Here is a 16,121-nt window from a genome sequence, read left to right on the forward strand (position 1 = left end):
CATTCTTACGGGAATTCGCGTCCTTGTGAATATTGAAGTAATTAAGAATTAAAAACTGATAATATTGTACTAATTTTATGATTTATTAGTTTAACAGACTCATTTAAAACTCAATAATACTTGATTTTTCTTTAAAATTGTGATTTCAATGTTATTGTCAAAGTTTCATTGTCAACAGCGATAATAACTGCAAAGAAAGAATTATAATTTTTCTGCAATATATAGAATATTATAGTTTTACAAGTATGCATATTTATTTATGGAATATTTATGTAATAAAAAATCATAAATTTAATAATGTATAAGCCAAATATTTATGTTAATAATAGCAAATTTATATCAATTGTCGATAATGTCAACGTTCTTCAATTATCTCCTTTTTATATCGCCGAAAATTTGCCCAGAGTTGACGGTCTTTAATAGTATCTCGTCGATGCCTCCAGCCTTGAAAAGTGTACCATAAGAAAAATGGACTTGCTATGTAGTTTACATCCACTTTGTCAGAAAGCAGTAGTGCGCGACAGCATTTTGCAGTTACAGATTTTGGGCCGTCATATCCTCTCTCAGGTTTCTCTCTGATAATAGCAAATAATAGGAGTTTGTACTGCACAAAAGTTGATATGAGTTGGTACTCCTGGCACGAAGCGTCGCATTACGTCATTCCGTCGTCTGCATCGAGTGAGTGTCAGTGACAGTTCTGTCAGTGCTAATGGCGTTTAGTGAGACTGAATAACGTCCGGCATTTTCTTGTGTATATCTCGTATTGCGAGCAACATAGCAGAGTATTCAGCGGCGAGAGAATGTGTGACTGTTCTTCGTACGATCGATTGTGGCCAAAGTGGATAACGACGTATATCACGAACATTCTTGTCGACGCTGTGTGCCTTCAGCTCAACTCGACCGTTCCTTAGATCTCCTCGCCGAGCATTTTTTTCTCGCATCCTCTCGACCCCGTCGCCACCGATATAATTACTGCGAGCGAACAGTTGAATCTTCGCCGTTGCCACTATTTTCATAACTTTCTGCGCTATCGTCATTAACATAATCATCCCTGACACTATCAACTGCTGTTAACAGTTTTCCATGACGATGTTTTGACTTAATGACTGTGATTTGTAATGATTTTATTTTATTTGGCCACAAAAATATTTTGATGTTTTTCACAAAAGTGTAACCTATCATACTCGTGAAAAATGTTAAAGGATTATTTCGCGGCGGTAAAATCAAGCCTTTCATCGATGCGCGCAATCTAAAAAACGCACTTCATAGTATTGACATCGACGAAGTATGTGAAGTTACTTGCTATTTACAACCTTGAATTTTCTAGGGATTTTTCAGTAATTTGCGATCAACATATCCGAGATGATTCTTGATTAATATTCCGTCAACGATAAATTGTTTTCTTAAATCGCCGATATTTTCAAGAATGCAAATTCGATCGAATTTTTTTAAAACAAGGGTGAGCGTAGATAATTCGTAGATAAATTACCTAGGGCGACTTTATTCATGTAATAAGTAATTCTTTAAAAAGTTAGGTGCATTTCTGGTTACAAAATGCGACATAGAGTACTGACAAAATAATAGAATAACATATTGATAAATTTTTCTTTTTTTCTGTATATTTACACATGTATATAAAAAATTTTTAATCTTTGATATAATATTTTCTGAAAACTAATTTTATTAACTCTTACTTATTGATTTTACTTATCAATTTATTGTCACAGCTATAATACTTTGTTTCTTTTTTAACATTGATTTTGTTTTTTTTTGTGTTAATTTATAGCTCACATTTGTATCATTTTTTGCTTTTCTAAATAGAATATAATATTGGTCTGTAAAACCATAATTCAGTTTTGATGTTTTATGGATTGAAAAACGAGTTAAAAATTTAATAAATATATAGTTTCTTTCTGTAAAACATTTTATTTCTCAATTTTATCTTTAGTTGAATTTCGTAAGAAAATTTCAGATATTAAGATTGTACATTCAACATATTGTTGCTTTTAAGAAAAGACTCATGTAAAAAACTTTTTCAAATATTTTACTTTTCAGCAATGTAAAATTTTTGTTAATTGATTTATATCTCAGACAACACACATGTCTGAAAGATATCCAAAAGATGTCTTGAACTAGACAATACAATTATGCAAAGCTGTTCTGAACACGTTGATAAGAGAAAGCATACAAAGCAGAAGTTGGAATTACCTGATAAATTAGTATGTGAATATTACACTTAATATATATTTTCAATAATAGTCTATCTGTCACAATTTTATATATATATATTAGGTGTTGGAATTAATTCGTAGCGTTTTACAAGTGATGGGAAGTACTTTCATTAATGTATTTTTTAATGCTCATATGAAATAAATAACATTCTTTCATTAAAAAACGCTACGAATTAATTCCAACACCTAATATATATATATTATATATATATATTAGGTGTTGGAATTAATTCGTAGCGTTTTACAAGTGATGGGAAGTACTTTCATTAATGTATTTTTTAATGCTCATGTGAAATAAATAACATTCTTTCATTTAAAAACGCTACGAATTAATTCCAACACCTAATATAATATATTATATATATATATATATATGTATATTATATACAATATATATTAGGTCATCTAAAAAGTATCCGCGGTTTTTTGTCACTAGATGTGACTATCAACACCATCTAGTGACAAAAAACTGCGGATACTTTTTAGATGACCCAATATATAGATTATTATTGAAAATATATATTAAGTATGATATTCACATATTGATTTATCAAGTAATTCTAACTTCTGCTTTGTATACTTCTTCTTGTCAACGCATTTTTGTATCAGTAATTTTTATTTTTGTTTTTTAGACAAATATCTGAAGCAAGTCTTAAGGACAATGTCTGTAAGATATTATAAAGATAATTCTGTAAAACATCATAAAGGACAAGTCTGTAATACGTTATAAGGATAATATCATTAGGATATCATAAATTGACGCATAAGACATCTTAAAGTTCTATAGATGTCATTTTGATACTTCCAAAAAATGTCTCTGGAATTCTAAGATGTCTTTATGATGGCTTATAAGACTTCTCAATGTTCTCTGGGATTACTTTTGCAAATATTTTTTATCAATAAATAGTAAATATTTTATGCTAATTACAATAATATTTATATTCAAATTGTTTACTTATAAGGAATATAAGTCATAAAGAATATGTCATAAATATAAAAATTTTTTAGGAAAACATCTTTTAGAACAAATGTTTACATTATTTGTAAAATAAATTGAAATATTAACATTTAAATTAATATTTAAGAGAGAAAGAAGTTAACATTTAATGTGTGAGAAACATTATTTAAAAAAATGTAAAAAGAAAAAACGATTAATCCTGAAAAACAATTAATCCTTAGTATACATTTTAATTTTTGGCATTCTTATTACACACATGATTTATATTCTGGATTAATTTTTATCACTTTTACAAGTATATAAAAATTATTAACCGATTTTTACATATATTTTGACATCTTTAGGATGATAATATATTTATAACAAATTGTATATAAATTGTTATAACTAAATATAGTTAACAAAATGAGGAAAATGCAATTTTTCATACAAAAATGTAAAACTTAATCAAAAATGTTTAAAGCAAAAATGTATTTCAATATCTTAAAGTTAACATTCCAAATTACAAAAGAAAAAAATTGTTCAAGGTTGTCCAAAAAATTTAGTTATTAGCAATCTCAAATGATATTTTATTTAATATGCATGAATGGCTATAAATTGAAGATATTATATTGCATTTATATTTTAAACAATGCATTTTATTATCGCGTTAAAAAATTTATAATTTATTAGGTGTTAAAAAACTTGTGATTGTGTTAAAAAACTTATAATTTATTAGGAAAATGTTCTTTGTATCATTATAGACAACATAATATTAAACAAATGTTATGTTAAATTATCATTTAACATAAGGATGCTACAAACCAATGTGTTTATTAAGGGCCAATATGTTGTAGGATTAAATTCTTTTCTTAATAATTCGCGAAATATTCCCGCAATACGAACAAGAATTAGTTCAAAATGAAGAAAAAAATAAAAACTTTTTTAGTTACAAAAAATGTACACTCTGTATACAATGGGTCATTCCTGACCCAGAGGTAAACTTCGGAATTATTCTAGTCAAAAGATACGCATGAATTGAGGCCGGCAACGCACAAAACATGTTCTCTAGATGCCAAACTTTTTTTAGAAATAGAAGAAAAACCTGTACTTAATTAGGTACTCTCAGTATTTCAAAGAAAAAAAATACACAGGACACGAATGACACAAAGGTGTGTATTAAAGGTTAATATCACTTAATATTAATGATGATCAATCTCTTGAAAAATTAATATCATATTTTCCAGCAAAATAGATACATCAAGATATGAAGAGATTTAACTGACTCGAATGAAAACTATTTTGCTATTGAAAAGCAAGGATCTTGCCGAAGACAAAAAAAAACAACAAAGAGCAGCTGCAAATTCGGCATGATCCGTGGCAAAAGTAAAATCTATTCAAAAACGTTAGATGGGGTGGAGGCATGGAAGCTGATCAACCATCTCTTCAGAGGCTCTTTAGGAGCACCTTGTCATCATCGAGAGTACCCGAATTAGACGTCGTAAGAGCTTTACATCAAGTACGATATATTCTTCTTTTCCTATTTCTTTTTATATATTTTTGCTGTCTAAAGGTTTACGTGACCTTTGCACTTTTCAATATTAAATTTTTATTATTTTATGTACAGTACAGAATTAAAGAAAATTGATTCTTTTTTGACCAGATAATTATTAATCTAATTTAAGTGGTACGAAAATGATCTATGTTATGATTTATGTTAATTTATATTTAAAAATCTATTAAAATTATTTAATTGATACTAGAGACCCAATAACAGATTCTGGCCTTAAGCAGTTTTGTCAAAACAAGAGCAGGATGTCCAGCAATCTTCGAATGTCTTTGAATCCTAGAATTATCTTGGAATTTTTAATATATCCTCAAAAACTGAAACCCCCTGCAATGTCAGGACTAACCTGGAATTTTTGTCATTCTTTTATTAAAAAAAGAGGATCATGAAAAAAGAAAAAAATAAGAAATATTTCCCGCGCGTGCACAGGAACTATGTTAACGACGTCTTTTGTGATCAGATTAGATCAGATTAGATGAAGCTTTGAAAACATATGCAGATATTGAAAATTAAATTAATAATTTAATGAAGCATTAATAAATTAATTTTGAAGTAATGTTTGTGATATGTTAAAAAGAAAAGTTATGTTTGGATATAATATCCATTAAAGATGCAATAAGATAAGTTACTAAGGCTCAATTGCAATGTTACTTTAACTTTAAGCGAGGCTTAAAATTTTTTTTCATCTCTCTCTCTCTCTCTCTCTTGGTTTCAAAAAGAGAGAAAGAGAGTTTTAAGTCTCGTTTAAAATCAAAATAACGCTGTTGCAATCGGTTCGTTTAAATAGAAAATTTTGATTTAATGTCTACAATTATAAAATAGAATATAGCAGAAAAATTCTCGTTTATATTGAATGTTTATTATTTTTAAAACATTAAATAATATTGTTCCAAATTTGTTTATGTTTTAATTAATTTGTTATATAGAATTCTAACTTTGTAACTTTGTAATAAATACTAACACAGGATTTCAGTGTAAAAGTTTAGAACTAAACCGTACTTAAATTTATTTATGATTAACAAAATCCTTTTACACACATTGAATATAAGTGACTATATATGTATATATCGAAGGTTGGGCGCGAACGTAGATTACCAATTTTTAGAAAGGAAACTAAAAATAACAAATAGGAACTAGTTGAACGAAATAAGCGTCACACACAGCAAAATGAACGTAATACTAGAATAAAAAAAAGGAATTACATAACGTATACTGGCTTAAGCGCCAACTTCAATACTCCCACTCGCGAGAGCCAAGTAATTAAACTAAGTTAATTAAGTTTCGATTTATCTCGAATTTATCGCTAGTTAATGGTTTTGTTAACATATCAGCGAGTTGTTCTATACTTGACATGTTTAATCTCTAATTGTTTATCTTTTACTATTTATCGAATATAATGAAACTTAATGTTCATATGGTTTGTTCTTTGATGAAATACCGGATTTTTTTATTAATTGCTCCGCTGCTGCATTGTCACAGTAAAGTATTATTGGTTGTACCTGCTTGGCATTTAACTGTTTTAAAAGACTTCTAGCCTAAATAACTTCTTTGGTTGCATCGTGTGCCGCAATATACTCTGCCTCCGTTATAGAAGTAGTCACAATGCTCTGCTTCCTGCTGCTCCAGATGACTGGACCATTGTTTAGCATTACAATTACACCGCTGATTGATTTTCTTGAATCTACACAGGATCCATAATTTGCGTCCGAATATGCAGATAATTTGGCTGATTAGTTGAGCCAAATTCGATGCCAAAACCAAGGTTCCTTTTAGATATTTGAGCACACATTTTGCTGCCTTCTAATGCATGCGTGGTTACTCAAGAAATTGATTTAAATTACTCACTATAAATATGATATCAGGCCTAGTGCATATAACCAGATACATCAATGATCCTATCAATTGACGATATGGTACATGCGATGAAATTTGATTGGTCATTATTGTTCATGTTTTTCTTGAGTATCGTATGCACATCCACTGGAACAGATGCTGAATCCATTTTGAAACGCTATATTTCTTGTATACGCTGATTGATGCACCTTGATTATTCCGTTTTGTCTGTCGCGTTCAATTTCTAATTTTAGATAGTAATTATCTGGTGATGATTTCAAATTTATTCTTTAACTTATTTAAAAGGCATTTTATTATAGCCATTGATTTTCGTCAACAGCTATTTGTAGATTATTATCAACAGTTGTATGTACAACTGTCATAATCTGTGAACTTCAAACCAAACTCCTTAAGAAAATAATCAAATTTTTCATGCCCCTGCTTTGGTGCCTACTTTAGTCCATAGTATAGACTCTTTTTGAGTTTACAAATTCTATCGCTGTCATCATCAAATCCTGTTGATTAAAGATTTCTTCCTTTAAGTCGCCATATAAAAAGACTGTCTTAATATTAAATTGACTGATCTCGTAATTCTTAACTGTTGCTAATGCTAACAGAATTCGAATTGATTCAAATCTGGTCACTGGAGAAAATGTTTCGCTGTAATCTACCTGCTTTCTGTGAACATTCTTTTATTATTAAGTATGCCTTATATTTGTCCACTGATTCGTCTGATTTATATTTAATTCGATAAACTCATTTATTCTGAATAGGTTTGCGTTTAATTGGAGGATCGATTAAATCCCAGGTGTCATTCTTAACTAGACTTTTAAACTCATCAGTCATTGCCGCCTCCCATTGTTTCGAATTTATTATCTCTTCTTATATGTAATCGGAGTTCTGCTAATAATGCTACAGCTGTTTGACAATTGTTCTCCATATCATCATCAGGTGACTTGTATTTCAACTGTTTGACAGTTGTTCTCCATATCATCATCAACTGCTTTCTTCGTGTGCAATTGATTCAATATCTTAATTCGGTATCTTGAAAGATTTCTTTTTTTGTTTCATTTTGCACTGAAGAATCACTATCCTCATGTTCAATGATGATTGCTGTTTGCTTTGGCATATTCTCAATAATTTCAACATCTCTTGCTCTAATTATTTTGTATGTACCATATTCCCAAACTTTATGCCTTTTGACCAGATTCATAATCAACTAGTATCATTTTTTTAGACTTCTTCTCAAACTTCGTTCTAAACTGTTTATTACTCAGCATGTAAGCTTTGCTGCTAAAGATTCGAAAATAACTGATATTCGGTTGCTTTCCAGTCCAGGCTTCTATTGGTGTTTTGCTATCAAGACGTTTGAGAGGAATGAATTCGATTCTTGATATGCGTTGCAGTTCTTGCAGTTTCTGTCTACAGAGGTAGATCTGCCGCTGTTAACATACTCCTGGCTATCTCGACAATTGTTCTATTTTGACGCTCAACATGACCGTTCTGTTGTGGACAATAGGTCGTTGAAAATTCTTGTACAATTTTGTTCTTTCTCATTAACACCTTTACTTCATTTGATGTGAGTTCTTTTGCATTATCTGATCTTATACAAATTTTGTGACCGTTGGCCGATGCAATAGCTAATACATCTTCGCATTTATGATATCGCTTTTAGCTTTCATTGGTTTTGTAATAACTAAGCCACTATATTTATCCACAAATACTGCCATTACTTTGTCGCCACTAATTGAATCCACTGATATTGGTCCATAAATATCAAAGTGAATTAGCTCCGCAGGTGCCTTTGCTCGATTTGTTGACTCATCAAATGATTTTTTGCATTGCTTTCCGAAAACACATGCTTCGCAAAATCAATTATTGTTATTGTCACCATCGATGCAATTGAAGCCTGTTACACTTTTGCTTTGAACAAGTTCCTTGATAGTTCAGTAGTTGACGTGTCCGAAACATTCGTGCCAGACCTCTAAAGATTGTGCTTTTGAGTCTGCGTAATTTGATTCAACAGGCATCTTTACAGTTCAATCCATTGTATATATTGAGAGTACAAATTAGTTCGGTCCGTTTTTTTTTGTTCAAAATTTCAAAACAAATGAATGAACAGATTAATTAAAGTATTGTCCATCGCTGACTACTTTTTCCTATCTCTCAGGCAATTTTCGAATTCCATCTTGAAAAAATGACTCGTCTTTGGAGGCGATCCAATTTTGGAACCAATTTTCGATTTCTGCGAAAGAAGTGAACCGGTGACTTGCCAAATCCTTCGGAACAACTAGTAATCAGAAGGAACAATGTCCGGAGAATATGGTGGGTGTGGTAAAACATCCTATGATCCTATTTGAGCGTTTCCAAATATTTTTTTACGACTTTTGCGACATGAGGCCGAGCGTTGTCATGAAGAAAAATAACTTTATCATATCTTTGCTCGTATTCCGGCCGTTTTTCTCGCAATGCACGGCTCAAACGAATCAATTGTAGCCGATACCGATCGTCTGTAATGAAATCGCCAGGTTTCAGCAGCTCATAGTAAACAACACCCTTTTGGTCCCACCAGATACAGAGCATGATCTTCGAACCATGAATGTTCGGTTTTGATGTTGATGTTGAGGTCGATGGCAATTTCCTTGTTTTTGAATTATTCCCATGGCTCTCAATCATGCAGAAACGGCTTGTTGAGTTACTCTCAATGATTCTGCAAGCTCCTCTTGCGTTTGACTCTGATTTTCTTCGAGTAATGCCTCTAATTCTTTGTCTTCGAATTTTTTTGGCTGTCCAGAGCGAGGCTTGTCTTCAACGCTGAAATCTTCATCCTTGAAACGTCGAAATCATTCCCTACGTGATTTATCAGTTGGAGCAGTGTCGCCATAAACTTCGACAAGCATTCGATGGGCTTCAGCTGCACTTTTCTTCCAAGAGAGAAAGCAGAAAATTAGAACCTCCCGCAAATGCTGCTTGGTTAACACAAAATTCGACATTTCAAACACAGTAAAAATCAAGGTTTTTATATGACTACTCAAAGCGATATAAACTGAATATTATTAGCAGATATCTAACCTCTCTGAAAACGCCAAAATCAGCTGTTACTATGAATCATTCACAACAGCCGGAGCCATCTTTTGGAAAACAGGCCGAACTAATTTGCACTCCTAATAGTTTATTAGTAACTCACCTTCCAGTAACTCTAACTTCATCATTTAAGTATAGCACCAATTTATCTTCTAATATTTTAGCCTCTGTTCCTTTGCTAGTGACAGATTTAATACTAAACAAATTTTTATTGATATCTGGAACAAACAGCATTAGTCAAAATATTCTCAAATCTCTCATTTTTAATAATTTTCTCAATACGAATGTTGCCACGTCCTGCATATACGACTTGTCCATTTCCAAGAGCAATCTCCTTTGCTTATTGGGGGAAATGTCTCAAATCATTCTCTGCTGTTAGTCATATGCTCACTGGCACCTGAGTCTGCAAACCATATATCCTGTTGACTGACTGATAACGAGTAGTTGCTATAAAGGCTGCAGGTTTTTTTCCGCTTGATTTAGTACTAGCTGTTCTTGCTTCTTTTCTTCGCGTAACTTTCTGCATTCAGATATTTTGTGTCCCTTTTTGTCGCAATGATGACATTTTTCAGTGAATTTTGTCTTGTTATACTTTTGCTTTTATCCGTTTTTGTTAGAAGTTTTATGCGTCTTCTGATATTTTCCTTGCTTGCTATATATCGCTATCGAATCGTTATCATCGACTTTTAATTTGGACATGTTACTGTTAAGTACTTCTTCTTTAAGTAAGCGTGGAAGGAGATTTGCCATCATTTGGCCATTTTGTGGCAATGAATCCTACTAATAACGTGTCGAAAATTACTTGGTAAATAGTGTAATATAATACTTATTATTTCGGTTTGTTTATGTCCAAGATCTTCAAGCTGCTTTGCCATTTCTTCTATTATTGATACATGGATAACAATACTCGTTCCTGGCTCCATTTTATACTCATAAAATTTTTGTAGCAAAAGATGAATCGAAGTTGATTTTCTTAGTGTCTTAGTTCATACAGCGATCGCACCCACATCTCGTTGGCTGTTTTTAGATTCATAACCTGACGAACTTGCGATTCTAATACATGACTGATCAACATAAGAGCTTTTTTGTCACTTTTTAGCCATGTTTCTGCATTTTCGACGTTTTCGAACTGAGGCTTAACCTCAGTTCCATGAACAATGTTCATTAGGCCTTGGAACTCGAAGATTGTTTCTATCTGAAACTTCCACACACTGAAATCGTGTCCATTGAACTTTGATAGCGCTAACTTGTCCATTTCCGATCACCCTCAAAGAATTGATCGATGTTCCAGAAATGACTTCTGATCAATTATTGAATCTTGACTCGAATAAAACCGTTTTTAACCTATATCTCTATCGCAGTGAATAGATCACTCTGGTTCCATAACCTGTTGCAGAGAATTTCTTTTTTGTGCTAGGCTTAATAAATGCTAACACAAGATTTTAATGTAAAAGCTTGGAACTAAACCGTACTTAGATTTATTTATGATAAATCCTTTTACACATATTGAATATAAGTGACTATATATGTATATATCTTCTTCTTGTTCGATGTTAATTAGTCCTCGCCGCAGAATGGTGGTGATTCTGGCCAGGGCGAACTCAGTAGCTGAAACAAGTAACCAGGCGGGGGTGCCGCCTGGAAGGAGAGGAGAGAACCAAAATCCTCTTTGGGTCCACCCCCCCTTAAATAACAAAGGCATGTTCATGAAAATCAGACACTGAGGTTTAAAGATTTAAGGTATGCAGTAATTAGGCGGCAAAGAGTAGAGGGGGGATTATTAATCATACAGTGAATATTAATGGAATAAAACGGGAAGTACTTCTTCAGGTATCCACGAAGCCTAACTTATGAATACAAAGTCTGTAATAAAAGAGAATATGATTAATATCTTGCCTTGGGTCGCCACAGGGGCACGCAGGCGAGTTAACAATGCTCTTGCGATGCAGGCGATGTATGCCAGATTATAGTGATTAGATCTAATTCTGGAAATAGTAATCCTCTCTTTTTAGGTTCTTATGATAAAACCATGGCTTAGTCGAGTTACTTCTATGAAAATCGTCATACAGCTGCCCTTTAAATGATGCACAATGATCCAAGTGCATTTGAAATATAATGTTAAGAGATTGCTTGGAGATCATAAAGAAGTCTTGAAATGGTACTTTAAATTTAGGCCGATGCCCACTAAGAGGAGCCTCGTTAGAGGCGGTCTGCATTTCATTACCAAGTATATGACCAGGAATCCAGATTAAATTGATTTTAAAGCCATGTTGCGTTAAAAAGGACAAACGATCCTTAATATCTAATATAATGTGGTTTCGCGTTTCTGGAATTGTAAGACGATGTAGCTTGAAGAGCACTTAAAGAATCGGAACAGATAGAAATCTTATCACAACACCGATCTTCGATGAGATTAATCGCCTAAAGGATAACCCAGGACTCGGCTGAGAAAATTGAAGTCTCCGGGGGAAGCTTGAATCTGAGCGCAACTTTAAGATCTGATGAAAAAATTGCAGAGCCCACATGATCCTCGCTGTCAGACTTAGAGTCGTCGGTATAAATAAGCGGGCCACGATCGGCGTATGTAGTTATAGTTTCCAAGAATCGAGCTTGATGAATTCGAACATTCGCTTTCTTAGGAACATTGGTGAGGGAGCTATCAAACTAGTGGACATGAGTATAGCTTTCATAACTGTGTTTATAAGCGTAAGGCATAGTGGATCTATGAATGATTTTGAGCGTATATTTCTGCATTACATAGTGCTTGAATGCAGGTAGCTAGGGCCCATTGTCTTCTTGGAGGGGAATTTGTTCTAAGTATGCAAAGCTGAGCAGCACCGGAGAAATCTTCCTAGAGAAAATTCTGTAGATGAGCTTCGAAGTCATATAGTCAAACCTGATGTGAAGAGGAGTTTCTTTTGCTTTGGCCATGACGTAATAGGCGTAGATAACCGATATTCGAGGGCTAGACGCAGGTTTCTATTGACTAGCCTTTCCAGTTGCAAAAATATTACCCTTGAGCTTAAGCACCTGGCATCCGTATTCAATAGCAGAGCGAAATACGTCCTGTAAAAATGAAATAGGTCCTGTAAAGAGTAAGAAGTAGGTTTGGATGTGATCCCCATTTAGTGCCGGCAAGAACTGCTAGTATTTTTGTAAGATTACGTCCCTTATTGACCAAGGTCTTTAGGTACTCTTTGCCATTCAACTTGGGGTCGAGAGTGATGCCCAAAAATATAGCGGATTGTACCCTAGGAATTTCTGCATTCCGAATATGTAGTTTAATGTCCGGGTGAGTGTATCTCTTCCTCGTAAAAAGCATCCATTGAGTTTTTGAGGGGGACACTTTTAAGCCCCTGCCTCTCAAGTAGTCATATATGTTGTTCAGTGAAGATTGGACCGATTTTGCAGCTTCAGCGTTTTGGTTTGACGAGAAGATAACGACGTCATCCGCATACTGTAAAAGGGAGTCTCCATGTAAGCAATTATTAATATCCGCACAGTAGAGGTTAAAAAGTAGAGGGCTTAGGATGGACCCCTGAAGGGTATCTTTCAAGGTGATATATGAGCCTTTAAGCGTGCCATCGCAAATGAATGTGACTTGCCTGTTAGAAAGGAGATTACTTATGAATCTAATAGTTTTAGGCGGGAGCCCAAGATGCTGCAAATCTTCAATCAAGATGGAAGGAATCACATTGTCAAATGCTCCCTCGATGTCTAGAAACGCGCATGTAGTAAGGGCGTTATCGATGCAGGCACTAATATAATTCGTCAGAACAATAAGATTGTCGGAACAAGCACTCTGGAGACGAAAGCCTGTTTGATTAGGCGGCAGTATGGCATTAGATTCAATAAATCATCTTAACCTCAGATAAATAATTTTCTCCATAATTTTCAGAAGATAGGAGAGAAGAGAAATCGGTCTAACACTCTTATCATTTGGTTTGGGAATGAGAACAACTATTGACTTGCTCCATTTGGCAGGAAAGATTCCTTGACAGAAAAGATTATTATAAATTTGTAAAAGCACAGAAAGGCAGTTAAGTTCTTGATGATATTATAATCAATCTGATCAACTCCTGGAGCTGATCTAGCTGAATTGATTGCCAGGGACAACTCCTTCATAGTGAGAGGATTGTTCAAGAATTTAGCGCTTTCGCATTGCGTAAGGGCGTTCCCTTCAAGAAGGATGCGCTGTAAAGCGACTAGAGGCCTACAAGAGGGAAGACAGATTTTATTAATCGCATTTTCTTGTGCAGCCGACAGCGACTGGCCAGATAATGTAGTGGCTAAACGTCGGCTTTTAAAAGCTTTGACCAACCTCCAAATTCTAATTGATGGAGTGTGAAAGTTAAAGCTATTGCAGAGTTCCTTCCATTTTCTTCTTTTGATTCTTCTGAGGACACCCCTGCATATCGCAGCAGTGCGTTTATAAGCATTATAGTTCTCTGAGCTTGATTCCAGAGAAGATTTCAGAGTCTCATAGCCTTGCGTCTGGCGTCGACCGCAGCCTGGCATTCCTCGGTCCACTAAGAGGGAGGGAGACGTTTCTTAATGGGTTTAGATTTTGGAGTGCGTGAACCAAAAGGGAACAGAGAATTTAAGGTGCCCCTGATCTCATTTACAAAAATTATCATATTGAGTGATGGCATCATCGTTACTAAAATAGAGGCAAAATCAACACAAGTTAGCTTATGGATAAAGGTCTTCATTTGAAGAGAATTAATTTGATTTTATACTTAAATGTGATTTTTAGACAAGGGAGGATATCCAAGTTGATAACGACCGGGAAATGATCGCTAGAGATGTCAGACTCTGTATAACAGTTACTGAGAGTCAGGATGGAAGGAGTTACAACAATATAAGGTTGATGATATTTGCGAACCGGGAGGGATAAGAAGGGTAGGTTTATGATCGTTGCAGATAATAAGATTACGATCCTCAAGGGAACTCAAGAGACTCTCTTCCAAGAGAGTCAGTAACAGAACAACCCCAAGCTGCGTTATGTAAATTGAAGTCGCCTAGGAGGATGGCATGAGTTTGACTTGCAACATAATCAAGCAGGAATAATCGTAGTAGGAATTTGTGATGACGGATGTCTATATAAGTTAACAATAACAAAGGAGGGGCCTTGAGTGTGAAGCTTAATATCAACGAGTTCAATCGAATGATGGCTAAGATGAATGAGATCAAGAGGGTCAAAACGAAATAGCTTCTTAATGGCAATAGCTACCCCGCGTTGGCCGGGGCAGCGAATGTCACCTCTAACAAAATTAAAGATGTTAGAGTGTAAATGAATATTCTCTGTGACCATAGTCTCCTGGAGGCACCAGAGATCGTATGTGTAATCGTTTGAATCTCAGGGAACTTCCTCCGTAAATCTCTACAATTCCAACTAGCAATAGAAACAGGTTTATTAAGACACATGAGTAAACTGAAATGATGAGTAAGATATGAAAGTGAAAGAAGTGAAAGATTAACAAATAAGATAAGATAAAGTGAAGTAAAAGAAAAATTAATAGTAATTGTATGCGCAGTCGTCAGAATAAACGGGAGGGTTGGTTTGATGATTATCAGAATAGATGCGTGAATCGTAATAATCAGTCGGTTGCCGGTAGGAACGAAAGGGGTACGATTCTACACATGGATATAGCTTAAGATTCGCTCGTAGATCGAGAATAGTGAGGCCGCATCTATATCAGTAGGAGAGTCATCGTGCAAGATAGTAGTTATCTCGTGAGTAATAAGCTCGTTTGTGACTAAAAAGAACGCCATCTCCCGATATGTTGGGGGATCTGCCGTTCGGAGATATCAGGTATTCTCTCCTGGCTTCCTCCAGTGACTGAGGATTAGAACTATTAATATTATTAATATTACGAGGAGGAGAGCCACGGACATTGGAATTGTCCTCAGCGCGGGCTCATCGTTGCTCCGAAAGATGGGAGAGGAGATTGGGAATTTTGGGGATTGCCTTAATGTCGACAACCATATCGACACGTAATTATTATTTCTGAGATTAATTCATTCGGTTGAATAATATATATATTAGTTCAACATCTTAATACTTAGACCGTAGTGGCGCTTCGGATTGTAATGTTATTTAATATAAACGGTCTTGTTTCCTATCTTATTGTATATATATATATATATATATATATATATATATATATATATATTATACAATATATAAATATTATACAATATATATATATAATATATAGTTCTTACAATATTTATAAGCAGGAACTTTAATTTAATTTAATTTAAGTTAATTTCAAATTGCGAATTTTAAGCACCTGCTTCCGATTAGCAATAAAATGTACATTTACTTTTCACACTGTTTATAATATTATCTAAAGCATAAACTATTAACTCACACTCTATTGATTTTTTATTATAAATTTTACGCAAAAAATCTACAGCATCATATTTATCGATGATACAATTTTTACCTAAAAGTGTTATAAAA

General features: G+C 33.8%; 1 protein-coding gene and 1 pseudogene across 24 annotated transcripts in view; one reads left to right on the forward strand and one right to left on the reverse strand.

The window, feature by feature from the left end:
• The first annotated feature begins 404 nt into the window (after positions 1–404).
• LOC105151380 (uncharacterized) overlaps positions 405–16,121 on the forward strand; it is a 159,356-nt gene continuing 143,639 nt past the window's right edge. For 3 of the 24 annotated variants that reach the window (XR_015546368.1, XR_015546366.1, XR_015546367.1), the window contains exons 1-3: positions 407–1,459; positions 2,864–4,340; positions 4,416–4,687. Coding sequence is in view for 18 of the 24 variants with exons in the window: in XM_087410267.1 (XP_087266393.1) it covers positions 4,592–4,687 (96 nt within the window). In the remaining 6 variants the exon portion in view is untranslated. Of the gene's footprint in view, positions 1,460–2,863; positions 4,688–16,121 lie in introns of all 24 variants that reach the window. The other 21 variants (XM_087410283.1, XM_087410284.1, XM_087410267.1 and 18 more) reach the window with 20 other exon arrangements.
• Positions 4,801–14,617, reverse strand: LOC147908399 (uncharacterized; annotated as a pseudogene).

This window comes from Acromyrmex echinatior, chromosome 10 (genome assembly GCF_024713525.1).
Source record: "Acromyrmex echinatior isolate Ae372 chromosome 10, ASM2471352v2, whole genome shotgun sequence".
Classification (NCBI taxonomy): Eukaryota; Metazoa; Arthropoda; class Insecta; order Hymenoptera; family Formicidae; genus Acromyrmex; species Acromyrmex echinatior.